A 17,368-nucleotide genomic window follows, 5' to 3' on the forward strand; every position below is an offset into this window, starting at 1 on the left:
AAAACATCTATACTTGACACCCACTAAATGTTCCTTCCAAGGCTGGTGGAACCCGGTAATGGGCCCACAGAGTTTTCCAATGAGCCCATTCCACGCCGCCACCCAGGAGGACGCCCTCGGCCGGAGCTGCGCTGACCAGGCAGAGAGAGGAGGCGCTGCAGCCTAAGCGAGGGGCTCCTTAGCTGGGGGATTTCCCTCCCGCAGGGGGAGCCCCCTGAGCCTCTCTATTAGCTTGTGCGGTTCACCCCAAACTTCTGCCTGAGCTACCAGCTGCCTTCCCGGCTTCACTTACTGGAATCTCCTTTTAACATTTCTGTTCTGGCTTCCGTTCCTAGCCCTCAGCCCAGACCAGAGACTTCCTGAATGTTGAAACTGTGGGCACCACTGGGACCTCTGCCTGGTGGGACATTTTCCCCTTTCCCTTTCTGCCATGCCTCAGGGCAAAGAAAGTGAGTTAGCCGGCCAGGTTCATCTCCCGCCACCTCCCCTCCTCACCTTCCATGGCCAGGGTTCCCGTCTATGTGAGGCGGTCTTGCCATTCCTCCTGCCAGGGGGCCCTGTCTTACCTTGCTCTCCAGGTAAACCTGTGGTCATCCCCCTAAACCCAGATCTGATTGGAAGCTCATCGTGGTATTCCCACCCCTGCCTCCCCCCTGGGCCACGTCCGTCCTCTCCAGCGCTTCCATTCCCACCACACTTAGCAGAAATCTTCTGGAATTCAGTTGTACCCACCTCCATCCTGCAGACTAGAGCGCACATTAGGGCAGAGGCTGTTTCCTTCATCTCCCTGGCACCCTGCACCGTCAGTGTCTCCGGCGCTAACGAGCAGCAGCACCTCAATGCTCATTGCCCACCAGGCACCTCTTAGCCACCAGGCCTGATTTCATTCATTTAACGTGCATAATAATTATTGCAATCTTTCCTATTTTACAAATGAGGAACGTAAGGCACCTAAAGCTAAAGCGGCTTGCCCACAGTCACATGGCTGCTATGTGGAGGAGGTGAAATTTGAACCCAGGCGTTTCAGCTCTTAGAGTCTGTGCCTTAATCACTGCCCCACACAACCTCCCCTCAAGCACCTCAGCTCTTACTGGGGCCAGAGCAAGCACATATGTGCACACATGGGACATGAGAACACTGTAAGGGGAAATGTAACTGCATGATAAACGGTGTGGCATAGAGCAGTGCTCTGCAATGCTAATGTGGACATACATCAGCCGGGGATCTGTTAAAGAGCACGTCTACATCGGGCCTGAGACTTCATTTCTAACAAGTTTCCAGGCGCAGCCATTGCTGCCAGTCTGTGGCCCGCACTCTGAGTAGCAAGGATGAACTCCAAGAGTAGCAGGAGTCAGGGGAGGGAGAGTTCAGTGTGGGCTGGGGCTGGGCTCAGGTAGGAAAGGGGAGGTAGAGAACAGCCTTCCAGGGTCATCAGCGATCCGCTCTCAGGAGCCTGGGAGCAAGGACTTGTGCCGAAAGCTGGCTATCCCCCCCCGCCCCCCCCCCCCCGCGCCCCGCTCCCAATCTCCCCTTGACAAGCAGCTGCACGAAGCAGGAGCTGCACACGTGAATGGCCTGTTTCTGGGAAATGCCCGGTCCTGATCACGGCAGGAAACATTTTGCAAATTCAGAAGTCAGAGCCAAAGGGAAGTGCTGTGTGATCTACAACCAGGCAAATGGGAACAATCTTCCCCGAGTGGTTCCCCAGGAGGGACGCGTTTCTGCTGGCTTCAGGACTTTGACCGCCTATAAAGCTTAGCGATGGAACAAAAGGAAATTCTCAAGGAGGAAGAGTGCCCAGCTGCTCTGGACCACACCATGTTCTCTACGATGGAGTCCTTCGAAATCAATGGTAAAGTACCAATCCCCAGTGACGACCTTGCCTGGCGAGGCAGGCTTTCTGTTGGTGATGAAGACTGGAGATGCCATAGAAAGTCTGGGGTAGCATCACAGACTCCCACTAATACATTTCCGAATGCTTCAATAGAGAATTTGTGTCACGCTAATGAAGGATGCTGTATTTTCAGCATATAGTAGGGTTTTTCAAGCTTCACAATTTCTGTCAATTGCACTTCTATAAGATTAATGCTAATGCTCATTATGCACCCCTTCTTTTTATTAGTGTCTTAGTCAGACACACAGGTTGTGTGATGAAATGGCAATGCAAGAGGAATGAGAAGCTTCCACAGAATAGGAGCCAAGTGCCTCATATTTATTTCATGCATTCCTTCGAAACGCTTTAAGGTGACTGCTGCTCTAGCTGTTGTGTTGACTGGGGAGTGCTTTCTCTAGCTTCATATTTAGTTTGTTTAGGTTAAACTCAGATTTTAAAAATTCAGTCAACTCTGTTGTCTTTATTTATTTATATTGCTCGGTGTTACGTGGGTGTTGCATCGTTTAAATCTTCTAGAATTTGTAGCATTTAAAGTCACAGGTGAGTGCTCCCCACAGGGGAGCTCTGGTCTGCCATTCTAGAGCATCCTCTGCAAATCATCTTCCAAGTCGGTCAGCTTTCCCACTCCCAGTCTTCTCTGGAATGGCTGCAGCTCTGTGGGTGGATTTTCGGGGGACAAAGATGGCGGGTCTGGGGTGTGGCAGTGCAGGAACCGTGCTTCTGAATGCCTTTCTTGACTGCCAGCTGTTTAGAACTTTGGGGAATGCAGCATTCTGGCTATATGACCTCTAAGATACTGAAGTGTTCAAACAAAGTCAGCTGGTCAAACATATTCAGCACCTGCTACCTGCTGGGCATTGCACCCAGCACGGAGGAAAGAGACACCAATAAATGCAGCGTCTGGCCTTAGGGAGCCCACAGTCCTGTCGGTGGTGGCAGGAGACTGGCAGGGCGAGCCCACCATAAACTACTTCTATACAGTTCACCCTCAGCTAGAATTGATATTGCACAGGACATTACAGAGGAGCCTGGTGTGGGCCCTGGAGGTCAGAGCTGAGATTAATGGACAAAGGGACTAGTTAGGAAATGGTGTGGTGGCTGGGGTGGGGAGGAAACCATATGTGCAAGATATATTCGTGAGGAGTATTCAGAAACATACAGACAGCTCAATGTTGTTGGACCAAAATTGGGTGAGGAAAGCTCAGTGGGGATTGAGACTAGGGCCAATTTGAAAGGGTTGAAGCTGGGCTGAGAGGTATTGGTGTGCATTTCAGATTACTCACCATCATAGACAGACAAGCTGGTAAGAGTAAGCTGAGGACGGAGGCATGTGGCAGCGACAGACGAGGCAGCTGTGAAGAAGGAAAGGGAGCGTGGTCTGGGAAATATCAGAAGTCGAATCAGAGGGACTGTAATGGCAGGACCGGCAAGTGAGGGAGATGCAATCCCAGATTACTGACTTGGGTAGTGGATGCCACTTACTAAACAGCTAACCAAGAAACGAAAGCACTCCAGTTGGGATGGAAGGACTATTTTCCTAAGTGCATTTGTGACTGCCTGTCTTCTTGTACAGAGATCCTAGAACAAATGGAACTTTCTAGATGAGTGCCATTATGGACAGTAATCTCTATGGGGCTCTGGAACATAGTGACCCCTCATGTCTGTCACATCACATGATTATCAGTTCTTCTATTGTTGAAAGCAATTAAGACCTACTCTCTCAGCAAGTTTGATCTTTATAATGGAGTTCTGTTGTCTGTAATCACTGTTCTGTGTATTGGGTCTCCAGGACCTACTTATCTACTTGTTGCAACTATGCACCATGTCTTCCAGTCCCTCCACTTCAGTCCTTGGTAATTTATATTTATCTGCATCTATCTTTTCCTCATCTTTGAAGAACATTCTTCTTGACAGAGAAAACCCAAAAAAATATAGGTAGGAAAGTTATAATTTTTTTTTCTTTAAATCTTCACCTGATTATATTATTTTATTGATTGTTTTAGAGAGAGAGAAAGGGAGAGAAAGAAACATCAATGTAAGAGAGAAACATTGATTGGCTGTCTCTCACATGGGCTCTGACTGGGGATTGAACCCACAGCCTAGGTATGTGCCCTGAATGGAATTGAACCTGTAACTTTCAGTGTATGGGATGACTCTCTAACCAACTGAGCCACCTGGCAGGGCTGGTATTCGTTTTAATTAACATTAGGCCTTGGCTCCCAGCCTTGGGCCTTGCTCTACAGATCATTTAAAAAATTTCCCAACGCCTTAACTCCGGAGTCCATTCAGGGTCAGCCCTGCTGATGTGACTACTATTTGTTCATTGTTCTGACTTTTTCTTTGTCGTGTCACTATTTCTCAACATCTTTTAAACATCTGGCTTTACTCCAGAATTTTTTTAACTTTATTTAGAAATAATTATAGATTCATGGAATGTTGCACAAAAATGTACAGGGAAGTCTCTGTGACCACCCCATGTTTGCTCCTGTAATGACATCTTGGATCGCTATGGCACAATATCACAGCCGGGAAATTGGTATTGTGCAACCCACAGAGCTTATTTAGAGTTCATTAGCTTTACATGCACTCATTTCTGTGTGAGAATATAGTTATTTCCACTTTAATCACATGTGCTTATCTGTGTAACTGCCACCCAAAGGTACAGAGTGTGTGTTCAATCACCACCAAAATCTCTCATGCTCCTCCTTCGTAGCCACACATACTCCTCACTCCCCTACCAGCAATCATCTCCCACAGCCACTACTCAGAGTTCCGATCCTATAATGTTGTTATTTAAAGACTGTTCTATAAATGGAATTGCACAGTTTGTAACTGTTTTAGGATTGGCTTTTTCCCACATAGCATAATCCCTTAAGATTCATCCAAGGTGATGTGTGTATCAATAGTTGGTTCTTGTCATTAATGATCATTCCTTGATGTGAATGTACCACAGTTGAACAGTTCACCCATTGAAAGACACTTGGGTTGTGTCTATTTTGGGCTATGACAGAGAAAGCTGCCATAACTATTTAGTAAACGTTCTTGTGTGAGCATGAGTTTTTATTTCTGTAGGATAAATGCCCCAAAGTGCAATTGCTGGATTCTAAGTGTATGTTTGGTTTGCAACAAGCAGCTGATTTATTTTTCCAGTGTGGATGTAACATTTTACGTTCTCACCAGCAATGTGCAGCTGATCCCACTTCTTTGCATCCTTGCCAGCAGTTGGTATTATTACTATTTTTACCTGAGCCACTCTGATAGATGTATGATAGTGATACCTCATTGTAATTTTAATTTGCATTTCCCTAGTGGCTCATGATGTTGAATATCTTTTTGTGTGTTTATTAACCATTTATGCACTCTCTTTGGTGACATGTCTCTTCCTGTTTTTGCCAATGTTTTAATTAGATTGGGATTTTTTGTTGTTTACAAGTCCTTTGCTGGATATGTGGTATTCAAATATCCTCTCTCAGTATGTAATTTGTCTTTTCATTCTCTTAAAGAGTATTTTTAAAAGCAAACTTATTTCATTCTATTGAGGTCCAATTTGTCAATTTTTCTTTTTTTGAATGTGCTTTTGGTTACAAGTCAAAGAATTCTTCCTCTGAGGGTCTTCTCCTACGCTTAATCCTAAAAGGTGTAGAGTTTGACATTTTAAAGTTAAGACTATGGCTTACTGTGAGTTGACTTTTCCATAAAATGTGAAGTTTAGGTCCAGGTTTTTGTTTTGCTTTGTTTTGTGGTGTGTGTTTTGTTGTGGGTTTTTTGCCTATTGATGCCCAATTGCTCCAACATCTTTTGCTGAAAAAGCTAACCTTCCATTAAATTACTTTTGCCCCTTTGTCAAAAATCACTTGGGTATATTTGTGTAGGTCTATTTCTGTCTTGATTACTGTAAATTTATTATAAACCTTAATTTCAAGATTATTTTAGCTATTCTATGGCTTTGCCTTTCTATTAAATTTTAGTATAAGCTTATCTATACCTACAAAAAATCTTGCTGGAATCATATAGGAATTGAATCACACCTATGTTCAATATTACAATCCATGAACATGGCCTGTTGCTACATTTATTTGTCTTTTACTTTATTTTTTAAATCAAGATTTTGTAATTTTCAGCATATACTCTACACACTTTGTTAAATTATATCTAAACTAGGGGCCCAGTGCATGAATTCATGCACCTTGAAAGGAACTGTGGGCTGCGAGGCTGTGGTGGGCATAGAGGCAGGTCTCAGCCCATCCTCCACACCTCCACCTGGCCCCTCCTGCCGTGGACTCCAGTCGCCTGTCCGCTGGCAGCACCACTCCCATTGCTGCCACTCCCATATGCTGACAGCATGGAGTGATTTTGGGCCAGCGCCAGCAGTGGGTGCAAGTGGTGGGAGGGACCACAGTGCAGGGGAGCAAAGAATTTTCTGTAACCACCAGAGGCTCACCCTGATGACAGTGACCGGCACCCCCCCTTCTTCTGGCACCCCTGCTCACCTGCTCCACCATCCCTCCGCAGCTGATGCCCACCATGTTCCACATGCGCCCCCTGGTGGTCAGTGTACATCATAGTGACCAGTTGTTTGGTTGTTCCACTGTTTGGTCTATTTGCATATTAGGATTATATATACACACACACACATACTAGAGGCCCAGTGCATGAATTCGTGCATAGGTGGGGCCCAGCTGGCCCAGCCTCAATCAGGGCAGATCCGGGCCAGGCCTGTTGGGAGGAGGAGACAGCGAGAGGTTGGCCAGCCAGCCCACCCCACTTGGGGTCCTATCAGGGCTGGGCCAGCTGTGGGGAGGAGCTGTGGGCAATTGGCTGGTAGGCTTCACCCCCAATTGGGGTGGGGGGTGATTGGGGGTGGGGCTGGCTGTGGGGAAGGGCTGTTGGCAGTGGGCCAGCCAGCCCCACCCCCAAATGGTGTGTGTGGGGGCCTGATCAGGAGTCAGCAGCTGGGGGAGGGGCCATGGGAGATTGGCTGGCCAGCCCCACCCCTGATTGGTGTGTGGGGGCTGATTGGGGGTGGGGTTGGCTGAGGGGAGGGGCCGTGGACCGATTGGAGTGGTGGGGGCTAATCAGAGGTGGGGCCAGCCATGGGGAGGGGCTCTGGGCAGTGGGACCGCCGGCCCCACCACCAAATAGGGTCCGGGGGCCATTGGGGGCCAGTGTTCTAGGGGAGGAGCCATGGGTGGTTGGCTGGCCAGGCCTTCCCCTGATCAGAGTGGAGTGGCCAATCAGGGACAGAGCTGACTGGAGGGAGGGGTTGTGGGCCAATTGGGGTGTGGGGGCCCATTGTGGGCAGGGCCGGCAGTGGGGAGGGGCTTCAGGAGGTTGGTCTGCCAGTCCCACTGCCTATTGGGGTGGGGGTGGAGATCAGGGGTGGGGCCGACTGGGGGGAGGAGCAGTGAGAGGTTGGCCACCAGCCCCACACCCATCAGGCCACAGTGGGCATCATAGCAACTGATCCTTCTGGTTGTTATGGTGTTCCAGTTGCTAGCTTTTTATATATATAGACTAGAGGCCTGGTGTTCCTCATCCTGGCCTGCACCCTCTTGCAATCTGGGATGGCTGGCTCCTAACCACTTGCCTGCCTGCCTGCCTGATTGCCCCAAACTGCTTGCCTGCCTGCCTGATCACCCCTAATTGCCTCTGCCTGCCTCCCTGATGCCCCTAACTGCTCATCTGCCTGCCTGATTGCCCCTAACCACTTCTGCCTGCCTGCTTAATCACCCCTAACCATTCGCCTGCCTGCCTGATCACCCCTAACCAGTCACCTGCCTGCCTGATCACCCCTAACCTGCTTTCCTGATCACCCCTAACCACCTCTGCCTGCCTGCCTGATCACCCCTAACCACTCGCCTGCCTGATCACCCCAGCTACTCTGCCTGTCTAATTAGCATATTAAACTTTTGTTATTATAGATAGATATTCTGTTTTCTTTGGAGTGATTGTAAATGCCATCGTGTTTTAATTTTGATTTCCACATGTTTTCTAGTAGTTTGTAGATATGTGATTGAGTAAGAGAGTGAGGACAACCCCATCTTCTTCCCAATCTTAGGAGGAAAGTGTCTGTCTCACCATTATTTATCATATTAGCTTTATGTTAGAAAAAGCTCTTAATTGATGTTGTGGGAATAAAACAGTCACTCAAAAATGCATCAATAAGGCACTTTACTTCTGCAGAAGGATGCTGCAACCAGCAACAAAAATGGGCAGCACAAAGCAAGAAAGTCCGCTTCCCTTTTATCCGTGATGGTTACTGCACCGAACCTGGATTGACTTAAGGGCCTAGTTTCACAATCTGGTTGAATGTCTAACCCAGTGGTTCCCAGCCTTTTCTTGGCCACGCCCACATAAGCATCTCTAAAATCCTGATGCCCCCCCACCCCGTGACATATAATTCTTATTATTCAAAAAGTGAACTATTCATGTGCGGGAAGCCTAAAAGGCCATTAACTTGGTCTAAACAAGCTTCCAAAGAACATGGCATCCATGAAAGAGAAAAATAAAAGAACAAAAGGACAGCTGAAGTACTGAGGAAGAAATCACTAAGAAATTGTTTAAAAATAATAATAATAATAATAATAATAATATGAAGTGATATGAAAAAGTAACAAAGTTTCAAAACATATAAGAGAACTGAAATGCATAAATATGTCACAATATATATTTATATACTATATATGAGGTCCCTAGAACCATAAGAAATGCAAAAAATTCTCTGTTAATAACTCATTCTCAAATTGCCCCCCTTAAAAATCAAACTGCCCCCCTGTGGGGCATGTGCCCCAGGTTGGGAGCCCCTGGTCTAACCTGAGGAGGGTGGTGCAGCAGGGATGGGGGCTGTTTCAAATGCCTGCAGGGAAGTGGTGCAAAACTATGTCTTTGTCTCCCACAGGAATGTTTGCGGGATTAATGCCCTGTTAGGCTTTAACTGCTGCCAGGAAACAAGGAGCACTATGCCTTTTTCTTTCAGGAGGGGAGGTTATAAAAGGGAAATGTAGCTAATTTCTAAACTATAACTTTTGATAGAAAAGACTTCCTAATCTTTACATTTAGATATTTTGTAAATGCTCCTTTTTTTTTTTTAAAGTTGAGGAAGTTCTCTATTTCTAGTTTTCTGAGAGGTTTTATTATGAATTTATTATTATGAGAGTTGAGATTATGAATTATAATTATGAGAGCTTTATTATAATTGTATTTTGTCAACTGCTTTTTCTGCATCAATTAGATGGTTATGTAATTTTTCTGCTTTAGTCTGTTGATTTGGTGAATCATATTGATTGATTTTTGTATATTGAACCAGGCTTGCATATCTGGAAATCCTATTTAGCCTTAATATATAAATTCTTTTTATACATTGCTTGACATGGTTTATTTTATTGAGAATTTTTTGTGTCAAATTTCATAAGAGACATTGATTTTTTTTTTCTTTTCTTGTACTGTTTTTGTCTCGTTTTCATGTCAGAGTATTCCTGACCTAAAAAAAAAAAAAAAAAAAAAAAAAAAAGAGTTAGGAAGTACTCTTTTTTTTTAAATATATTTTTATTGATTAAGATATTACATATGTGTCCTTGTCCCCACATTGCCCTCTACCACCCTTCTCCCCCCCCCCCCCCGCTCATGCCCTCACCCACCCCCCCGTTGTCCGTGTCCATTGGTTAGGCCTATATGCCTGCATGTAAGTCCTTTGGTTGATCTTTCCCCCTTGCCCCCACCCTCCCCTACCTTCCCTCCAAGGCCCGACAGTCCAATCAATGCCTCTCCGTCTCTGGATCAGTCCTTGTTCATCAGTTTATGTTGTTCATTATATTCCACAAATGAGTGAGATCATGTGGTATTTATCCGCTCTCCAGTTCCATCCATGCTGTGGCAAATGGTAAGAGTTCCTTTTTCTTCTTCCTCTTCTTAAAGAATACCTTTCAGCATTTCATATAATGCTGGTTTGGTGGTGATGAACTCCTTTAGCTTTTTCTTATCCGTGAAGCTCTTTATCTGACCTTCTATTCTGAATGATAGCTTTGCTGGATAAAGTAATCTTGGTTGTAGGTTCTTGCTATTCATCACTTTGAATATTTCTTGCCACTCTCTTCTGGCCTGCATGGTTTCTGTTGAGAAATCAGCTGACAGTCGGATGGGTACTCCCTTGTAGGTAACTGACTGTCTTTCTCTTGCTGCTTTTAAGATTCTCTCTTTGTCTTTTGCTCTTGGCATTTTAATTATGATGTGTCTTGGTGTGGTCCTCTTTGGATTCCTTTTGTTTGGGGTTCTCTGTGCTTCCTGGACTTGTAAGTCTATTTCTTTCACCAGGTAGGGGAAGTTTTCTGTCATTATTTCTTCAAATAGGTTTTCAATATCTTGCCCTCTCTCTTCTTCTGGTACCCCTATAATTCTGATGTTGGTACGCTTGAAGTTGTCCCAGAGGCTCCTTACACTATCTTCATATTTTTGGAGTCTCTTTTCTTTCTTTTTTTTCAGTTGGGTATTTTTTGTTTCTTTGTATTTCAAATCTTTGACTTGATTCTTGGGATCCTCTTGTCTGCTGTTGGATCTCTGTAGATTATTCTTTATTTCAGTCAGTGTGTGCTTAATTTCTAGTTGGTCCTTTTTCATGTCCTCCATGGTCTCACTATACTTATTGAGGGACTCATTAAATTTATCGGCGGTTTCCATAAAATTCTTGAAAAACCTTATAAACGTGGCCTTGAACTCTATATCCAGTCGTTTGCTTTCCTCCATTTCTGCCATTTGTGACCTGTTTCTTTGTCTCCGCATTTTGGCTGCTTCCCTGTGTTGATAGAGTGGCTTTGTGTGCTAGGTGTCCTGTAGGGCCCAGTGGCTCAGCCTCCCCAGTTACCTGAGGTGGACACTCTTGGTGCACCCCCTTGTGGGCTTTGTGCACAGTCTTGTTGTAGCTATGCCTTGGTTGTTGTAGGATCACTGGGAGGAATTGACCTCCAGGCCAATTGGCAGTGAGAATCAGCTGTGTCTGCAGTGGGAGAACTTCTGTGCTGGAGACCCCCTTCTGGGGCAAGACTTGCTTCAGTGGAGCTTTGGTGCTCACTGAGACTGCACCCTGAGTGTGTCCCTTATGGATCTGAGGAGTTGTAATCTGGATGGCCCCCCTCTGACCACTGGGCACAGTGGCTCTTGGATCTAAGGAGGTGCTAATTTAGCCTCTGCCTGAGGTTACACAGCAGGAGCTATGAAGAGAACTGCAGATTCCCCTTCCTTTTTTGGAGTTTGGAGGTGCCTTGATGAGGCTCAGCTGTGAAGCAATGCAAGCCGCTGTGGGGCCTTGGGCCTTCTCTTGGAAGTTCTAGGTCTGTCTTGCCCAGCTGCAGTTTGTTAGGTAATTACAGGTTGCAAATGGCCAGGGCATTCATATGCAAAAGCCTCTGCTGCAGCCTGGGCGGGGCGGGGTCTCAAGGAATCAAAGGGCGGAGAGAGCAGCTATGGTGGAGCCTCAGCCCCGCCCTAAGGAGTCGCGAGTCCCAGTGTCCCGGCAATGGTTGCAAGCACCTCTGAGGGAAAGCCGCTCTCAAGCTCGCCCGCTGCCAGACAGTCCAGTTTCTCCCCGTATGAGTCCTGGGTTCCCAGAGACTTCCCGGAACCGGATTTCAGAGCCCTCGGGAGCTTGTGTCTCCCTCCGGATTCAAAAATTCAGCGGCGCCCTCAGGTGCCAGACCCTTTCCACATGCGCGAGCCCCCGTACCTCTGCACTCCACCTCCGCAGCTCCTCTGGCTCTCAGTGTGCTTTTCTTTCCTTCTAGTTGTAGAATTTACACTCAGCCAGCCCCCCTGTAGTTCTGGACGATGTCCACCTTGTGTTTTTGATGCATTTATCAATTGTTGCGGGAAGCAGCAATTTCCCGGTGTTTATCTATGCCGCCCAGGAAGTACTCTTAACTCTTCTATTATCTATAGGAGATTGTGTAAAATTGATGCTTAATCTTTATTAAAGGTTTGTCAAGATACTCCAATAAAATCATCGGGGCCTGGTTATTTCTTTTTCAGAATTTTTAAATTAAAATTAAATTTATTTAATAATTATAGGTATTCATATTATCTATTTCATATGACTGAGTTTTGATAGCTTATGTTTTTGAGCAATTGACCCTATTTCTTCTAAGTTGTAAATATAGAGTTAGTAATTTTCTTATTTTCTTTTTAATGGCTGCAGGATCTGTGGTAATATCCTCTGTTTTATCCCTGATATTATGATTTGTACCTTTTTAATAAAATCTTTGTCAGTCTTGCCAGAGCTTTATCAATGTTATTGATTTTATTCAAAGAACCAGCATTTTGTTTTGTTACTTTATTTTTTGTATTTCTATTTTAAATCTAATTGATTGCTGCTTTGATCTTTTTTTTTTTTTAATCCTTGACAAAGGATATGTTTATTGATGAGAGAGAGAGAGAGAGAGAGAGAGAGAGAGAGAGAGAGAGAGAGAAAGAGAGAGAGAGAGAAACATCTTTCGGTTGGCTGTCTCCTGTATGTGCCCTGATTGAAGATGGAACTATTATATTGTAAATCAGCGAGCTAAACAGAGGACACCTTAATCAATCAATCAGTAAGCCGAATTTTGGAGTCTTTATTACACTAGTGGTCTCAGAGGAGTCGTCTCTCAAAGTCTGAGCAAAACAATTTGGAGACAGCTTTCCCTTTATACTCTCCCAGTTTCTTTGTCCCCCAAATATGGGGTTTCCAGACCCTTTGCAGGCTTTACAAAGAGCCCTTTGTATTAGAGATATTTTGAAGGAAGCTTGTAGCCTTTAACATAGCACAATTCAGTAACCTTGAGTACAACATAATTCAGATAACTAAAAGACACCTGGCTAGGAGCAATCAGGGACAGCAGCAGAGCAGCTTGCAAGGCTAGATAATTGAGCTTATTTTCCCTAATATTAGAGCAAGTGTGTTTACAGAAGCCAAGAATAGCAGTTAATTCACAGACCAAAGGACCATCTATGTTTAGGAAAATTTCAAACAGCAGTTTTTCCCAGCATAGAGTTAAGGGGACAAGATGGAGTGCCTATACTTCAGAACCCATAACCTTGGTATGTGCCCTGACCAGGAATCAAACCCTCAGCCGTTGGTGTATGGGCTGATACTCCAACCACTGAGCCACCAGCCAGAGCTATTATTTCCTTGTTCCTGGTTGCTTGGGGTTTACTTTGCTCTTCTTTTCTAGTTTCTTGAGGTTGGAATTTAGTTTATTGATTTGAGATCTTTTCTCATTTGTAATGTAAGCATTTAGTCCTATAAATTTCCTCTTGGTGCTGCTTTAGCTATATCCTATAGTTTGATATGTTGTTTTCTCATTTTCATTCAGTTCTTTTTTGTGTTTTTTTGTCTAATTTTCTTTGAGACTTTCTCTATGACCTTTCTATATTTAAATATGTTTTGTTTGTTTTTTTAACTAAAACAAAATAGAAACAGACTCATAGAGAACAGACTGGCAGCTCTCAGAGGGGAGGGGGGTTGGGTGAAAAGGAGAAGGGGTTAGGTTAAAAAAAACACCAACTCATAGATACAAACAAGAGTATGGTGATTACCAGAGGGAAAGAGGGGGGGCGAGGTAGAAGAGAGGGGCGAGGAGGAGATACATGGTGATGCAAAGAGACTTGACTTGGGATGGTGAACACACAATACAATATACAGATGATGTATTATAGAATCATACACCTGAAACCTATATAATTTTATTAACCAATATCACCCTAATAAATTCCATAAGAAAAGTAAAATAAAATAAACGAAAGTTTTTTTTTTAATTTTTTAAGTGTTTTGGGGATTTTCCTATTGTCTGTATGGTATGTTATTGGTTTCTATTTTCATTCCACTGGCAGAGAACATACTCTATATGACTTTGTTTATTGTGCATCTTGTTGGGTTTTGGTTTATGACCCAGGATATGGAGTGTCTTGGTACATGGGAAGAATGTGTATACTGCTGCTGTGTGGGGGGTAGTCTATCAGTGTTGATTAGATCCTGTTGCCTTGTGGTGTTCAATTCTTCTACGCTTGTGCTGATTTTTTCCACCAGCTGCTGAGAGTGATTTGTTAAAATCCCCAATTATAATTGTGGTTTTATCTATTTCTCCTTTCACTTATATCTATTTTTACCTCATGTGAATGGAAGTTCTTTTTTTTTTTTTTTTTTTTTGGTTTCTTGTAAATAGTACTAGTATATAGTTGGATCATGCTTTTTAAACCATTTTGCCAATTTCTACTAGCTATAACTTCTCTTAGTTTTTGTTCATCTGAGAATCTTTTTATTTCCTATTCATTCTTAAAAGGTATTTTCATTGGATATAAAATTCATGGTTGATAATTTTTTTTCTTTCCAGCACAGGGAAAAAAAATGTCACTTCCATTTGATCTCCATGGTTTCAGATGAGAAATCTGCTATTATTCAAGTTGGTATGCCATTAGAGGCAATGTGCCATTTTTCTCCTGGCTGCTTTTAAGAGTTTTCCTTTTTCTTTAGATTTTTAATTTTCTTTTTATCTAGACTGTTGTTGGTTTTTTGTTTGTTTGTTTGTTTGAATTTTGCTTGTGATGTATCTTAGTATTGATTTTTTTGCATCTATCATGATTAGGTTTCCTTAACTTCTTGAATTTGTAGGTTTATGTCTTTCACTAAATTTGAGAATTTTTCAGCTAGCATTATTTCTTTGAATATTTTTTCAACCTCACACTCTTTCTGGGACTTAAATGGTGTCGATATTATGTGTTTTGTTATTGATTCACAGATCTCTAAGGTTGGGTTTGTGTATGAGAGAGGATTGTCTGTTTTTCAGATTGGACAATTTTAATTATTTTATTATTTAGTTTATTGATCTTTTTTGTGTCATGTGTATTACAAAATTGAGGAATGTCCGTGGAAAATCATTCATTGCAGAAAGCAAGGTGCTATATTATATGTAATATGTTATCATTTATGTAAAATTAAAAGAAAAACAACTGGACTTAGGAATATATGGGTATTAAGTTTCTGAGAGCAAGGGGAATGGGAGGAAGGGCACACCCGAGAATGCTAACCAAGTCTACCTCCTCAGTTAGGCGCTCAGGGGGTTGAGAGAAAATCATTAACTCTTGTAATGCTCTCTATATTGTTTAATTATATTAGGAATGTTTTTATATTTTTTTTATTGATTTCAGACAGGAAGGGAAAGGGAGAGAGAGAGAGAGAAACATCAATGATGAGAGAGAATCACTGATCAGCTGCCTCCTGCACGCCCCACACTGGGGATTGAGCCTGTAACCCAGGCATATGCCCTGACCAGGAATTGAGTCGTGACCTCCCAGTTCATAGGTCAATGCTCAACCACTGAGCCACTCCAGCTGGGCATATTAAGAATGTTTTACTGTTATAATTTCAAAAACTAAAGACAAAGGAAACAATGGCCTGGACATGAATTCCAGGTCTGCATCTTAAAACCTAATAGGTTTTTCAACTTCTCCAAACCTTTCTCCTTGTTTATAAAGTGGGAACAATGCTCCTCTTCTCTGGGTTTTAAACAAACACATGGATGTACTAATTCATCTGATAAACATCTTCCGAGAGCCCCGTGTGGTCAGGCGCTGTGCCACCAGTTTAAGGACCATCCTCTTCCAGCTATGATACGTGGCACGGGGGGTTGTTCACTTGGCCATAGAAATGAATGAGCCACAATGGCACTTCCTGTGCTGGGGCAAGAGGGAGGATTTGAGGGTAGTAGGCCTTTGGTGTCCTCTCCACTCAACTTTACCGGGAGCCCTCTGCTCGCTCACACAGAGGGGATTCCAGCTGCAGTGGGGCCCCTGCTCCCCACCCTTGACAGTAGCCACCTTCCCCCTGGGTTATTTCAGATCCAAAGCCCACCAAGAGAAATGGGGTGAAGTGCTTCATGGTCGCGGTCGTCACCTGCCTGATTTTGCTCTCCGCGGGCACCGGGCTGCTGGTGATGAAAGGTAAAGCAGGCTTGGTCCCATCTGGTCCCTCTGGGAGTGACTGAACATGACCCTGACCCACAGAGCTGCAGCTGAGTGCAGAGCCCTGGGGCCGCTGCTGCCCCTCCTAGAGGTGGAAGGGGGAAGTGTGTGTTGTGTTGCACATGTGTGTATGGGTGTGCGTGTGTGTGTGAGAGAGAGAGGGAGAATGCACACGGGAGCCTGTGTGTGTCCAAAGCAGTGAAAGGTGCAATGCTCTCACACGGTGTGCCGTGAGCACCTTGCATCTAGCTGCCTCTGAGTGGGAAGGGGCTTGCTGATCAGTGTGCGTTTCAATGTGACTTGACTTTCAAAGTGTTCCAGTCCCAATGTGAAGTTCATGAAGCAACTCCACCAGCAGACACTGAAGTCACACAGGAACAGCGTGTGCCCAGATGTCATGAACACATGTCACATGCACATTCAGGTCACACATGAATAAGTCAGACCAGCACAGTAGTTGTCATGCATTCACGCCCAGAGCAGGCACGTGACACTGTGGGTATGTGAGTGTGAACATGTAATGTCATGCCTGAGTGGAGCGAGCACACATGTGCAAGGTATAGCTAAAGCTCTGTGCCACCCGGTCCCCACAGCATAGGACATGTGTTTGTCTTCACAGGAGTTATGCACCTGCATGTGTATTGAGAGAAAATCATTAACTCTTGTAAGGCTCTCTATATTGTTTAATTATATTAAGAATGTTTCTTTTTTTTTTATTGATTTCAGACAGGAAGGGAAAGGGAGAGAGAGATAGAAACATCAACGATGAGAGAGAATCACTGATAAGCTGCCTCCTGCACACCCCACACTGGGGATTGAGCCTGCGAGTAATACACATGACACAAGGGCCCACAGGAGTTATGCACCTGCAACACAAGCTGTCAGGAGTGGGATCAAATGCCTAAATGCCTCGGGCTTTAATGAGGTCTTAAAAGAATGCCGTGGGGTGGGTGGGTGTCTAGTTCTGAATCTACAGGAGCAGCTCAGGGCCCTGGATATTCCCTTTGACAACGAAACGCTGGCCCCTGAGGACAGCCCGTCCTTCTCCTCACTCTGGTCGCACAGCCGTTCGCCACCTGCAGGGCCTCTGAGGCTGCAGGTGCTGCAGGCCCAGCTCAGCCAGGTCCGCGCCCAGCAGGAGCACCTGCTGCAGCAGGTGGACAACTTCACTCGGAGCCCAGGTTTGCCCCTCCCCTCTGGATTGGGACTCCTCAGAGGAGGACGAGAGTAGGAGCTGCTAGTTCATGGGCTTTTCCCAAGAGGGTCTTTGGGCCTGAATTTCCTTCCCTGGCAAGGGGTCTTCCCAAACCCTGGCCTGGTATGGAACCCTGGGGTTCGAGACATGGGTGAGAGCCATATGAGAGGGACGTGAAGCACAGGTCCCATGGGCTGCAGGCAGGGTGGTGGGGGAGTGGGGCCAGGAGCATAGGAGCCACAAACCTGCCCAAGCAGAGTGTGACCTTAGGAGCCAGCGCCTGGAGCAACCAGCCACAG

The 17,368-nt window shown here is 44.9% G+C and overlaps 1 protein-coding gene across 1 annotated transcript in view; it reads left to right on the plus strand.

Moving 5' to 3' along the window:
• Window positions 1-1,560: 1,560 nt before the first annotated feature.
• MARCO (macrophage receptor with collagenous structure) overlaps window positions 1,561-17,368 on the plus strand; it is a 40,397-nt gene continuing 24,589 nt past the window's right edge. The window contains exons 1-3 of the mRNA XM_081095951.1: window positions 1,561-1,852; window positions 15,752-15,853; window positions 16,837-17,055. Coding sequence (XP_080952077.1) covers window positions 1,762-1,852; window positions 15,752-15,853; window positions 16,837-17,055 — 412 coding nt within the window. The 5' untranslated portion in view covers window positions 1,561-1,761. The remainder of the gene's footprint in view (window positions 1,853-15,751; window positions 15,854-16,836; window positions 17,056-17,368) is intronic.

The sequence above is a fragment of the Myotis nattereri genome, assembly GCF_964212035.1.
Source record: "Myotis nattereri genome assembly, chromosome: 7".
NCBI classification, from domain to species: Eukaryota; Metazoa; Chordata; class Mammalia; order Chiroptera; family Vespertilionidae; genus Myotis; species Myotis nattereri.